At 32.5% G+C, this 14,948-nt stretch overlaps 1 protein-coding gene across 1 annotated transcript; it reads right to left on the reverse strand.

Moving 5' to 3' along the window:
- Positions 1-413: 413 nt before the first annotated feature.
- Positions 414-13,420, reverse strand: LOC106644270 (odorant receptor 4-like). The gene is made up of 6 exons (XM_089597786.1): positions 13,397-13,420; positions 11,857-12,091; positions 4,977-5,283; positions 4,642-4,896; positions 1,009-1,369; positions 414-476 (listed from the first exon to the last, which is right to left on the reverse strand). The coding sequence occupies exons 1-6, from the start codon at positions 13,403-13,405 to the stop codon at positions 414-416; spliced, it is 1,230 nt and encodes a 409-aa protein (XP_089453912.1). The 5' UTR covers positions 13,406-13,420.
- Between the last annotated feature and the right edge of the window lie 1,528 nt (positions 13,421-14,948).

A 14,948-nucleotide genomic window follows, 5' to 3' on the forward strand; every position in this document is an offset into this window, starting at 1 on the left:
GATCAAACATTTTTTTAATTACATCGAATCTTAGAATAAGTCAAAATTATTTTTAATTTTTTTGTAGGATTAGTGTGACTTAAAATATAATTTTTGAGATTAATTCACTCTAAGAATAATTTTCAAGCCATGTAAAGCCTTGATACTGCTAAAAAACTGAATTATTTTGAGACGCAAAAAATCAGATTTCGGGAAATGCTAATTCAAGTGAAAAACACCTCTGTATACTTAATTGTTGAAATAAAACTGGGTCTATTTTCAACACAAACGATGTCAAGATACAGTTTGTAAATAATTTATTTCACAAAAATTTTGTGAATATATTTAATTTTCTAGAGTACAAAAATACATCTGAATAGTTTTAATAAGTGATTGCTACACTCTGTGTATTTTTTACAATTTTCTAATAAATTTTAAACTGATTTGTCTGTCACGCTTCGCAAGAGTGCAAAGTAAGATGCTGCTGTATTAAAAACCTGTAAAATAATTTTTTTGGAGAGTTTAATCACAGAATATGATAATGATCGCATCACTGATTGGCTATAATACATGAAAATATGGTACTATGGGTAAGATCCAACTTCCACTATGAAATTATAGATTTGTTCGCAAATAAAAGTTCAGCGAATGTGGGCTACGTATGCATATTTAAGATATATATATTTTTTTTTTACTTAATGAAGGTTAGTACTGAGTGTTCTGGGGCGGTTAATAGTTTGACTGCGAATAAATCTTATTTTCAGTAAAATTATGTGAAACACGCGTTTTACAATGGGGCTTCTGTTTATCTTTAAAAAAAAATATATATATTTTACTCAGAAAAGGTTTATTTTTCAAGACCTTTAATTTTATTTTGAAACTTTCTACAAAGATGATGAATAAAAAAGTTAGATGTTTCAAAATAATTCTAAATAATTTTCCATTATGAAGAGCGTACTAGGACAATATTCTCGTTTTAAAAACAAAAAAATGAACCAATTGAGGTTGATAGTAAGCACTGTAACTTACCTCAGCGAGTTTTCTGATCGACATGACCTGAAATTTAAGAGCTGTGACGCAGCAGCTTCTTCTAGCTCTAGCCATGACGAAAAACAGATCTTTTTGCTGACTGACAGGAAGCCGATACCAAGGAAGTTCGTGATAAATGACGTTTCCCACGGACATGCTGTCTTGCATGATCAGCTCACCCGGCAAACACCACAGAACCAATTGAACGAACATTGTGACGGCGTAGATAATGTATTTTGTCACTTCTGTATTGCTACCACCCCTTACTAGCATGAAAATACTAAGGCATATTTCCAGGCCACTAGACATCAGTTGGACGAAGATCACTGGGGCCAGGAGTTCCCTCGTCTCGTTTGCTATCCTAATTTGGATATTATGATTTAATATAAATGCACCTACATAAATAATATACACAGAGATGTTGAAATATACACGAAAAAAAACTAGTTAAGTCTACTGATACCTTAGGTAGACATTACTATGTGACTATTATGTAAATCCAGTAGCTGTCAGCTGGAAGATTTCTGCCACAATTACATGATTTCTAAGTGAAATTTTCAAATCGGAATTGAATTATTACACTTTAAGTAAATCTTTTATTTTACAAATATAGTTAGATTAAAATCGTGCTTATTATTCACTACTTAAGGTTATAATAAACTTAACTAGACATTTTTCAGTATACCATTATCAAAGTATTTATTTTTACACACATTTTTGCATTTATTATATAGCAACAACCGTGTTGAAGGGTTAGGTGGGAAATTTTACGTTAAAAAGTTGCAAAATATAGTTTAAGATAATTACTATCTTGCGGTCATAGTTATAGTGTCAACACTTGCTGTTTACGAAAAAAAAAATTATTATTAAATTGCACAGGCAATCTAACCTATAAGATAAAAGTATGGTACAAATTTTCGAAAATGCAAATTTATTTGAATGATAGAACTAAAGTACCAGTTCTCATAAAGAGCCACACTAAGTTTTGGATTTAGTACATTACGCACCTAGTGAGTGTGGTTAAGAATGTCCCAGATTTCACATGAATAATCGCCTAAGGCGAAGCGAAGGGCGGTTAATGTGAAATCTAGGGGATTTCTTAACCTCTGAACAGCGTGCGTATTGACGGTTGGGTAAAAGACACAGCCAACTCAGATACTTGGTGAAAAAGGAGCTAATTCAAAATTTAGGTTGAAAAAGCAGTCAACTTAGATTGGAATTGAAAAAGGAGCCAACTCAGGTTCGGGTTGAAGATGTAATTGTTTTTCATCAAGTTTTGTCGTGGCAGCACTGACATTTACAATAAAGGTATACCTATATAAACGAACAAAGATTTCTTAATGATCCAATGTTTCAGAAAAATAATTTATGTTATTTTAGTACAGCGTACTATATTTATTTAATTGTGTTCTTTACTATTCTGCTGTGATCATAGGAGGGAGAAAAAAATGTTTAATAAATATGACTATACTGTTGTATGGGAACGTACATATACATAAATATACTTTAAGAAATATGGAATTGTTGTGTATGATACCTTATCACTTTTGTACATGAATATCACAGTTTTTATAAAAATATAATGAAATAGTACGCCACGTTGATATAGAATTCATGAATTTTATAGTTAGGAAGAAATTTAAAAAAGTAATAACTATTTATACTAAAATAAAAAAAAAAATATCATTTGTAGCTGAAATAAGTTGGTTTTTTAAGACGATGTTTAAAACAAAAAAATTAGCTGGAAATGTTTAAAATAAAGTACGCTTTACTACAGTATCATTCATTATTTTTCTGAAATATTGGATTATTGAAAATTTTTGTTTCGTTCATATAGGTGTACCTATATTGTGAATGTCAGTGCTACTACGACAAAACTTGATGAAAAAAAAATCCTCCCTAGTTGGCTGCTTCTTCAACTTGAACTTGAGTTGGTTCCTTTTTCAAGCCAAATCTAAGTTGACTGCTTTTTCAACCTAAATTTTGAATTAGCTCCTTTTTCACCAAGTATCTGAGTTGGCTGTGTCTTTTACCCAACCGTCAATATATGATTTTACGTCTCCTGGTGCTAAGGGTAAATGTCCCTATTCGTGAAATAAGAAAATTCATGTATTTGTTATGCAACTTACTTGATAAAAAAAAATTGTGTATAGTTGTATATTTCATCTATCTTTATGAATTCGTAAGAAAAGTTTCATTATGTTTACGATGAATGACTAATTTTAAAGATAATTCCATAAATAGGAACAAAGTCAAACATAAACTATCTTTAGAACTGTATAAATTATGGTACCAAACTTCAACGAGTAATTTATATTTGTAGTGAACAAATAAACGTTATAACTATTTCTGTTAAATACAACAGTGTTATGCAAGATAAAAAACTTTAACTGTCTTAATTTATTATACTTAATTTGTTTTTAAGAAAGTTTCATAAATAGGGACATAATTATGAAACAATAAGTACGATGATTCATAATTATATACAATTTGGTCTTATAATCGTTTTAGAAAACAAAGTCATTCAACAATTAGGAACCATATTTTAAAATTAGAATAATAATGGTAAATTTATAGTTTACCAGCAAAAATCAAAATTTCTACGATTAAAGCTCACAATTCAGAAAAAGAAATTAAAGAAACAAGTATGATGGTGGTCAAAATAGGGATATTTACCTTACAGAGCACAGTGACGTACATCACTTTTTGCTTACCCCTGCCGAAATTGTGTTTCCTGTTGCTGTACCGCATAACCTTACAATTTTTAAGTTCAGTAAACACACTTCCAAGTTTGTGTATTTAAAATTATTTTAAATTAGATGTTTTCTATTAGCTCCATGCAACACTTTGAAACAGCGCCACCAACGGGAAAATTGTTCATACTAATCATACTAACTCACTAAAGCACATGTGGTTAGTTACTTACTCACTAAACTTAGTTATACTTATAAGAGATCCGTTCATGCCTCAAAAAAATGTATGAGGCGTCATGGCCCATAAGAGGCTATATATGTTATATTTATGAGTAAGTACTGCCGTTTTTACCCATGCAGGCGGCGCTATTTCAGACTGCTGCACGGAGCGAATACAAGTGATTTTGTGTGAAAAGTCATTTTACAGCGTGAGAAGTCGAGTTGTAAGCAGACATTTTTACCAATAAAATAGCTAAGTGAATAATATTATAAAGCTATAAAGTTGATAGTTTTTGAAAATGTGATATCAAACAATTTTTAAGGCACCAATCTCTTCAGAATTTAATAAGTTTTCATTGAGTTTATTTTTTAAAATTTGTTTTCGTATTTATCGTACACTTCATCCAATACAAGCTTTAATTTTTTGCTTACAATTCAAAACTTTAAAATTTATCGTTCCACAAATAAAAAATTATGTTATAAAAAATACTTAAAAATTCACATAGTTTTCTAACACTTTGAATGGTCATTATTAAGGTAGTTATTTTTGAAAACAGGTGAATAAATAAGGTAAAACTTTGGTGTAAGTTGAAACTTCATCGATGGTATCATATTAAACAATTATTTATCAATTTAATGACTTAATAGTTATTAGATACGTGATAATTAATGTCCTTTCTGATGTAATAAAAGTCTTTTCATGCATAATTTTTACAAAAACCTTAAAGTTTTTTGGTGATGACTAATACATTCCTCGACCTTCGTTTGAAATTCTAGCAATCCAAGCGTCATTATGTTGCCAAGTTTACGAAATCTCGCGGCCACAAGGCGGAATTGTCCGGAAAGGTGCAATATCAGGGTCATCGTAGTAGAATCAAAGCCAGCAATGCCAATGATACCGCAGATCATTGCTATTATTTGTGAGCACAGCACGATTCCGAAGTTGGATGAGCGTTGCGTGTCAATGATACCATATCTGAAAACTCAATATCTTATTTATTTTAGTTGTCTTCCAAAAAATAAAAAAAAATTGTTAGGCCTAGAGAAACACATTACTCAATATTCAGTGGAAAATAATGAACATAATTCGTATTGTTCGATCGACGATAGTTATTGATTGTAAGAACAGTCGAAACAGTTGAGAAAGTGAATAGATTTGCCATTCCCACGCTGAAGAGACCGATACTAGCGCGATTGGCTAGCTTCGCCAATTTCTCTAAGTGTCTCCGCTCTGTGTGATCACTTGTTATGGACCAGAGTTCCTTGGCGCTCTTGTAAATTTTATAAAATTTCTCTCGTCGTGCCAGCATGTAGTACACTTTGAAGATCAGTTGACTCATTTCTATTGCTACACTGCCGACGTCTAGTAATGATAAAAATCTTAACACAAACATTTTAAATCAATTAAAATAATACAGCCTTTATTTCAAATTTTTGACACACGTAGCTTTTTAAACTTGTTATACTTATAATTTTTAATCCTTCGTCGCCAAAAAATCATGCCTTAAAAGTTAGAAAACTCAGGAAAAATAATATTAACAACAAACTCAGAAATATCTTTTCATCGAAGAATTTTAGCTCAGAAAATGGTGATTTTTAAAAATTAACAGAGACAAAATACTTGCTTGAGATTAAATAAAATGAAGGTAACTTTTTGCTTCACTGTGAACAACGAAATTTGCATTGAATTTGCAATATGAATAGCAACTCTTTTTACAATTTGTGTAAATCGAAAGTACTGATATTTTTTTTACAACTATTCGTCCAATAAAGTCATTGTCTGCACTAGTTTTCGAGAAAAAAAGTCAGCATTCCGCCACAATACATTTAACTAAGATAAATACTCCAATTGCACAATCATCAAACCAACGCTGAAGTCGGCATAAACGTCAGCATCAGGATTTCTTGTATAAAATTATTTATGCATAATACTATAGATAAAGGTGCGACTATCAAATGGATTTTATTCAATTCGTCGTCACGGTGAAAAAAACGCTAACTTCAAATTGCCTTGAAATAAGCACTGTCTTGGAGAATTTTTTTTCCATTTTATAGTGGTACTACTATTTATTTTATTTTACAAATATATCTTTCATCTACTAACATATTGTAGAATGAACTCTTTGTGGCGGCTTTGCCAGGTTTCTATGCATGAATGTTGAAAATATTTGATTTCGTTCGTGTTAAGTTAGAAATTTTTTCTGGGATTCCTTATATGCATTTTGGGAAATTTCACAATACGCTACCAGTTTTAGTTTTTTCTGTACCATGTGACATTAGTACAAATTGGTTTTCAGATGAACCTGATCTTCAAATTTCGGCATACTATTGTCCGTGTAAATAACCATTTCAGCGCAAATTAATTCCAACATGTTTGAATGTTTGACTTTGAGCTTTGTTAATAGAAACAGCAAATAAAACTTAAACGGGAAACTGAAGTTGTTTAAATTGAAAAGGTAAATATGTGGTAACCATAAGTATACGGGGTATTAGATAAATTTATTTCGCTTTTGAATATTCTGTGACCATTTTTACCATCATATCAACACAACGTTGGTTAAATAGATTTTTGAAATTAATGTAGACATTTTTTAGAATATACTCTATCCACGAGTCTGTAAGCATAGAATTGCGTACAAGATATTGTTTTTGTGCGATCAAAATTGCCAATATTTTATTGTTGGAACTGTTAGGTAGTATCCATCTTTACCTGTAGAAAACATAAGAGGGTACTAGAGAGGATTATGCGGTCGGTGCCGTTCTGATATTTGTTGTCTTACTAATATATAAAGCAAAGTCGCTAAAACCGTTGTAATCGCTAACCGCGAAAACTACTGAACCGATTTTGCTGAAATTTTGCACACTGATTCATGATACTTCCTAGATGGTTTTAGTAAAGTTTTTATCTTAAAAAATTTAATAACAATAGCAATAAATGAGCTCAAAGTTTTGCAAAAATACGCCAGCTTTTCACTTTAGTTCAGTAAAATCCGCTAGGTGGCGTCGACATAAAATCGAAGCTACCTGCAACATAATTAAATAAGTGTGGTTATAATAGGCCGGAGCGTATCGTTAGCTGTACAGTCGAGCTTCGGCAGCTCATCAAGCTGTTCAGAGAATGCTGGTGATAGTCCGGCAGCTGGGTATCCCGGTTACGGATGACACTCTTCTCTATGGGGGAAGAAACCCAAGTGTCCCTTCTCCCTGAATCTTGACGAGTGCGATCAAAGAAAAATAAATTAATTCTAACCGATGCCGACTCTGCCAGAATACCAGGAGACATATCTAGCCAGAGCACAATCTGCACCAACTCTTCTGAGTTGTGTGGCAGTCCCACCATCCCACCTGGTGTAGTTACAGAATTTGTGGCTACAAATGTAAGCAAGGAAAAACAGCTCTGATGGGCACGGGAAGCCACAACGGCTACCTTCTTGGTAGTCGCGTCCCCAACGCGCTTACCCACATGTTCCCGTCTAAAGATGAGCAATTGAGCAGTTGGTTATCCGGGGAACGACCCGAGACGAGATATTCTTTGGTCAGCGGCGTACCTCCCTCCATCACAGTCTCCGTACATCGAGACTCCCAGGGTAAGAATCAAGCAACCCGTAGCCAGCTCTTCATCATCAGGAATAATAATAGAGAATAGCCTGGAAGTTTCACCACTGGCGCTTTTTAGGGCCATTATAAGTATTTACGTTCCCTACTTAACCATCAATTTCATCGGTTCTTTTTAGGGGCCACCTTAGTGTAAACTACCTTGCCAACAAATACATTTTTATTACCATTTCCGGAAGCGATTCGTCAACTAAAAGACTATATTAACTAAAGACGGGCACTATTAAACCAAGTCAGCTGTTCACTGGCAGACGTCACCTGCGGAGTTGTTCTTCGCAAGGCTGGAAAACCCGGTGACCGACGACTCTATATTAACCTCTTGACTCTAAGCATTTAACCAGGAATCACTGATCCTCTCCAAGGTCTGCGCTGGGCAAACCTATAACAGCTATAAAGCAAAAAAAACTTGAGCCAACGGGACAGCCTCCACTGGACAAGTATCACTAACCAATCTCCTCATCTAAGATCACCAAAACAACTAAATCTGCAAAATAAAAAAGGTGCTTTAGACACCAACGTCTTTGACGTTATACCGGGAGACGTTGGGAAAGAGCACTACAACTAGCCCCAAAGCTTCGGACTTTGTAATTTTTCTCCCAATCAGTCTGGGTCTTCAACAGTAAGCCAGAGAAGATCACCCTGAGGTATCCAGGCAGTCACAATTGCTGTTAACTGCAGTCAAAAAAGAGTTAACTTAAGAAGCTCACCGGTCTTTTTTAGGGCCATCGGACGTCGAACTACCTTGCCAACAAATGTATTAAAATTAACAAAGTTGACTGAAAATAGCCTTTAGGGGTCATAAAAGTCGTAAGCATACCAATAGTCGCAAAAGGGTATATTGGAAAGAAAACCTCAAATGTATCTAATGAATACAATTTGAGGCGTCAAGAAACTGACGCAGAAAATTTATCGAGATTGAAACAGCAGCGTCAAAATCGTCAACTTAAGAGTCCATTACGTGAGAGATCAGCTTTTCATTGTACCCTCATAGCAATCTTTGAAATCTTTAAAGATCCTACTTCAGATTTTTTAATGAGTAGAAAATGTATTTGTGTTTTTGTGGCAATAAAAATGTTGGGTTTAAGGTCCAGGACTTTGTTGCTCTGGTAATAAAATTGTGAGATATGAGAAAAAACAATTTTTTTTTAATATAAATTTTTTGGGGGTTTTAAATCTTAACAGCTTTAAAAAATAGCCCTTTTCGTGAATTGCACAGAAGAAACCAAATCAACAACTTCTTATAGCCATCGATTATTTTATGGCATAAAGAACGGACAGTACTTTTCAGCATAATTATTTTTTTGAATTTGTACACCTTATTATTTGACCAAATAAACTATATGGATTCCGAAAAAATATGTTTTTAATAAGAAGATTTTTGTTCTGAGATGTATCGGAAATATGTGTAAAATTTTCTAACTAAAAATGTTTCACATTACGTGTCAACACACTTCGGTGTTTTATTTAGTAAGTCTCGGGCGAAGCCGAGACGGGGGGCTGCTAGTCATTGAATATTTCAACGGCGAAGAATTATATCTCTTGGACCCTTATCTTCGTTTACTCACAGATAAAAACTTCTTTAACAAATTATTGGAGCTTTATAACGATCTCTATGTTGATCTGCAGGTGTACGATCAGAGTGAATAATGATTGAAAAATCATCTGCCAAATAAAACAATAGTAATTTTTGATAGGGAAGTTCAACTTTACATTTAAATCTTTTGATTAAATTATCGCTGGTGAGCAGAACACTTCGGCGGATTTGTATTAGTCTTGCACCCAAATCAGGAACAACTTTATAGAACAGAGATATTAGAAGTAAAATATCTATTCTATGATAAACTTGTCCTTAAATTCCAAACGTAGGCATAAAATTATCCTTGGTAGTTCACTGAGCGCCAAAAGATGTCATGTGAAAAAGAGTATGTTCCCTTATATTATCCAGAAAAATTTTTGGTAATGATTGAAATCCTACAAATTATACTTTCAAAGTTTCTAGGGGTTCTTGAAATGTAACAGAGAAATCGTACTAGCAGTGCAGTACACTCCAGGAGTTTCATACTTCCAATTTTTTGTCCGACAAAAGTCACAAACAATATATCCATAGCAACAATTTTTATTTGTATACAATTAATGTAATTCAGATTTGGCTGATGTTTAAAAGCAGCCTTAAACATCGGATTGTGTAGCCTATTATTCATAGATGGATAGGCTAATCATCAAGTCGACTTGAATGTCTAACTTTCATTTGGTCGTCTAGATGTTACTGATTTTGCGGAAGTAGTCTTTCAAGACGATTTTAATATCGGCAAACTGATGCTAAGATTAAAATTTAAAAAAAATGGAAGTAAATGCAAATAAAATAAAAAAACAATAGATTAAGTGAGAGCCGACGAAATTATGTTGTTACAACTAATTTAAATTGAATACAAAGTTTCCACATACTAGAAAAGTTAGACCAGGGGATTGAAAAGCCGTTGATCACCTAGGTTTTCAGGTTTCTACCACAAATGCAGTACATCCTTCACTTACTATTGACTTTTGACGCGAATAAATCCACTGTCAAACTGCACATTTTTTGTCATATACCTCTTGAAAGGAAAAGTCGGCCAATGTCTACTCTGCAACCGGATTGAAGATTACAGATCCCTCATCTGCAGGATTTCCCTCTGATCTACATATTCTACAATAGACATATTCTCCGTTTAATGCACCAGACCTAATGGTTTTAGGTAATATAGTCAAATTCACTAGCTACTCTTTTTATAACCATGAAGAAGCAAAGCCTCCTGTTTCAAGCGCTATATATAACTCCTGATAAAACAACCACTTGTAATCTACTTCTGGGTAAGCAGTCACTAAAATCTTAATCAATCTGGATCACTTTTCTAAACTAAAGGCTTGAAATAAAAAAAGAGTAGTAATAGTTTGCTTCTTTTTAGATGGTAAAACAAGAAGATTGTTATGGAAGTCAACGACTACGCCCAGAAAGATGATTTATTGCTTAGGGGTGAACTCACTCTTGCCCCACTTAATGCTAAAGCCCAACGACTATCAAAACGATATAAGTCGTTTGGTTTGCAATTACTCTCAAATTCCATCTAAGAACTATCAAAAACTAAAAAATCGTTTAGATAAGCTATACTTTGATACCCTCTCCTCTCAAACTTGTTAATATGTGTTCGACGACTTTTTTAAACAGCCGTGGAGCTGAAACTGAACCGTAAAGTAAATATTCATGTAAATCGAAGAATGCCTTTAAAGAAAACAAATCCAAAACATCTTATGTGATTCTCATTGACGGGCACTAAAAAATATTTCTTTAGATTTACTCTGCACAGCCAGTTCTGAGCCCTCTGCATTTTTTTCATCGTATCTTTTTATTAAATGCAGCCTTCTTGCTATGTTCAGCTGAAACTAAAACTCAGATAAAAACCTTTATAGCACAAGCCAAATTAGTTAACAGCTTTTTTTTCTTCAGCTACGGATCTAGACCCTTTTTTAACTGATAGAAAGAATTTCACCGACTTCTGACACCGTTTTAGTCCTCGGCAAGTATTCATCTTTGTAATGGCGCCACCTCAGAAACGCCAAAAAGGAATAAGCTTCTGTCTGGATAATTAAGTCCTTTATCTATCTCTATGATATAACATGTAATGATTAAAAGTATGTACCTTTTAAAGTTTTTTTCATTGTAAAACAAAACTACCACTACAAAACTTAGAGAAAAAATTCCTCTAATGATTGCTTTCTTCAATCAGAATCTCAATTGACATTTTTTATAAATTTTGAGTTAGCGCTTTTTTTGAATACAGTTTTAAATTAGTGCTTTCTTTGACCGAATTGTCGAATATCTAAAGTTTATGAAATTCTATTGATTGTTCTTTGAATGAATTTAAACAACTGCACAAAATTTTTAATATAAAAAGGAATGACTTTTAAAAGTTGCTTTTAACGTATAGGCAATAACAATCTACGTTTGCATTTTTATGAATATCTAATTTTCATTACCAACATCATTCGACGTGTTAATCTGTAAAAAATGTACTGCTCGTCCTGAGAGCTTATGCCAAAAATCATAATTTTCAATAAACGTTTTCTCACGTTTTTACCTAATAATTTAACTTTAAATTTCTAGGAAAAGTTACAGCAAATTAATGAACAATTTGTCAAAGTGTTATTTTATTACTCTAGAGACAATCATTTTTTTCTACCTGAAGTATGCCGTTTCTCAAGCCTGTCGATTGCTTGCAACGTTTAAACCAACGTCCATACCAACATTTCGGTTAGAAATGATATTGAATACTTAAGTTAATTTTACCTGTTAAGATGGCGATGTTGTGCCTATACTTAATCATGGTGAAAATTTCCGGCAAAAATATTGTACTGATAAGGAAAATAGATAATATTATTCGAAAGTAGGTGAGCATTCGTGAGATGCATGATTCATTAGACTCCTTAGGCCAAAATCCGATGGAATTGAGTAGATATCTGTTTGGCCATACATAATCGTCAAACGAGGAGATTTTATCCATGGTAGCTATTACTTGATATTCCTATGGCATTATAGAAAAAATATTAAAATATTAAAATGTTAAAATTTTTTTTATTTGATATACTGTTTCGTACAAATTATAAACTGCGCAGTACGATATGTTGAGGGATCTGCAAAACTCTTTCAATGTTCGATAAAACGAATTCCGATGAAAAAATGCTGTTTGGTATTTTTCCGTTAAATTTTGTATATGATAATATTGCTGCTCTACTATCCAATCGCGTTTAATTGAAACTAAATTGACTTTCTTTTTGTTTAAAAAAAGTACATCTCGTTAAGTTTTTGATAAAGAGAAATAAAAAAACTTTGTTTTTAATATGTAACAGTTCATTATGTTTAATATTATAAATAATATGCAACTAAATCCCAAAGAGTATTAATTTATCGTATGTAAATGAACATAAAAGATTTTTATCTAGTTTTTACACACAAGACAATATAGAATAGACTTAAGTGCAGTATTACAATAAAATTAAAATGTTCTTGTAGTACACAACATTTTAAAAACTCTTAAAAATTGGCTCAAAAATATTTTTAAAAAGGTTTTGTTACGTATTCATAAAATGGTTTTAAATACGTTAAAAAACGTTGATTTTTATAGTTAAAAATCATATATGGACTCTTTCTTATTTTTAACACGCTATTTTATAAAAAATATAATGTAAAACTAAAAGTTATTTTGGATAAAATATCTTTGCAGTATCTTGATGGAATCGAAATTTTTAAAAACAATTCTTACACACTTCAAGAATATCAGTGCCAAATTAAACGTCGTAAAATTGTGTAGAAAAGTTTTGATTCAAGTTATGTAGTTCGGTAAATTAATTTTTTTTATGTCTTGATAGCTTTTTTTGTATTTTTAGCAAAATCTTTTCTCAAAGATTCAAGAATAGGACCTGGTACTCGAGTTATGTACAAAGAAGACCTAACTACGAAAACAGGTAGTTAATTTTTTAGTGAGCTAAACCAACGCGATGTTAAATAGCATTTTAATTAGCTAACGATGATAATGTTGGTTAAAATTTAACGCTAGTTTCGAAAAGACAACATCACGAAAAATAAAACTTTTTTAAACTAATTAATTGTTTTCATGGCAACACTCATATAACCGCCAGTTTAATTTTTTCGCAACACTACCTGATTTGTGTAACTTTAGATAATGTAAGTATATTTAAGGATGTTTGAAGTTTCACGATGAACAAAAGAAAATAACACTAATACGTAAACCTTAAGCTTAATACGCTCAGTATTTCGGTGAGACAAGTAAAGAAGTCAGTATTATTAATGGTAACATTAATCATCTAACCAGCAACATTAAAAACACTTTGAATCGTCATCAAACACGTTAAATCGATTACAAAAAGTGACCAAAAACTGAAAATTTTTACACAAAAGGTGTTTCTTAAAATTTTGCACTTGCAAGCTCGTTCAATACATTGTTAAACTTTGTAAGTTCTTAAACAGATAGAAAATACACGGGAGCACGACAAAAGTATACTGAGGCTCGCGCGAGGAAGCATACGTGCAAAGATGAGAAAAGACATAAAAGGGAATCGCTAAGAAGAAAATTACATTAGTAAGTACGACGTGCAAAGAGTTGCGACGAACGAAAGATGAGAAGGAAGAATAAAAAGAACATATCTCTGCATCGACTATAGCAGATAATACGTGCCAGTTAAGAGCTATTTACCGTAGTTGCATGGTGTCGCTTGTTCACCTTGTAATTTGGCCGACGACAGTAGTGACGAAAGTTGTGGCTAGCTTTTTAAATATTTATGAGGCTACTTTTCTCCTTTCTTTCGTTGTTGGCTATACCCTACTTCGTTCGCAGTCGACACTGAAGTACCTTCCAGGTGTGAAAGATTTCATTTCATTTCGTGAAAAATTATTGGCATGTTTGACATTTGATTCCATGTGCCAAAAAGTTTCAGAGATAAGTGTTTGGCGACAAAAATTCATGAAAACTTAGAACCACAAATATTTCTCGATGATTATCTTGTGAAAGTTACCTTTTTTCTGTACAATTCTGATACTTGTATCACAATTATAAAAAATAGAAAAATCTTTCGTTGCAATAAGACTTCTTTTTATAGTTTCAGTTAATTCGTTTAATTACTCTAAAGAAAATGTTGCCTACACAAGTGGAAAAAATCACTTCGGAAAAATAATTGTGATACAGAGTTTGTTGCCAAAGAAATTGTAACATCGAATCAACGAAGAAACAGACACGAAAATTGGAAATGAAAATAGAAACTTAAAAGGAATGTTAAGCTGCATCAAGAAGGAAGAAAGAGGTATTCGATCAAATATTCTCTTGCATATGGCTTGGAACTAGAGTGGAGAAAATGATCGATCGCGTTAAAACATACAATTTATTTTCGTGCTTTGTTACTTGTAATTTTTTTTTTCTCGCACTTTTCCTATAAGCACAGTCTTCGATTGTTTCCTATTATTTGTGAGTTGCACTGTGAGTAAAAAAGGGTAATACTTATGCAGCAGCACCAAATTAATAGACAGCGGTAAATAGTGTTCGTCCAACACTAATGGGTGTCATGCAGTAAGTCTATTTTTCTTTGTTCTATGGATCTCACGGTTCTTAGTTTCTATCGTGAACTAGCACTGAAAGTAGCTTAGATTCATGCACAGTGTAGTAAATGAAGTCAATAAATATATACATTTTTATAAAGTCACTTTTTTTATAAAGTTCGTAATTATTTATTTGTGCCGACAAAATGACATCGTGAATTTTAACAAAGTTTACTTATACTAAACAACGAATAAAATTATTTCACTTTCAAACAATATCCACCTCAAAAGTTAATGTGACATTTTTACAGGATTTTTTATGTAAAAATCTA

The sequence above is a fragment of the Copidosoma floridanum genome, unplaced genomic scaffold (assembly GCF_036245765.1).
Source record: "Copidosoma floridanum isolate Cflo_tuat_1 unplaced genomic scaffold, Cflo_Japanese_pri ptg000035l, whole genome shotgun sequence".
NCBI classification, from domain to species: Eukaryota; Metazoa; Arthropoda; class Insecta; order Hymenoptera; family Encyrtidae; genus Copidosoma; species Copidosoma floridanum.

What these genes read in the sequence shown, in the direction of transcription:
- LOC106644270 (XM_089597786.1), bottom strand. An exon ending in CATCACCAAAAAACTTTAAG is followed by an intron (nt 1,370 to 4,641) that starts GTTTTTGTAAAA and finishes TATCCAAATTAG; the next exon opens with GATAGCAAACGAGACGAGGG. An exon ending in CGATCAGAAAACTCGCTGAG is followed by an intron (nt 477 to 1,008) that starts GTAAGTTACAGT and finishes ATTATTTTACAG; the next exon opens with GTTTTTAATACAGCAGCATC.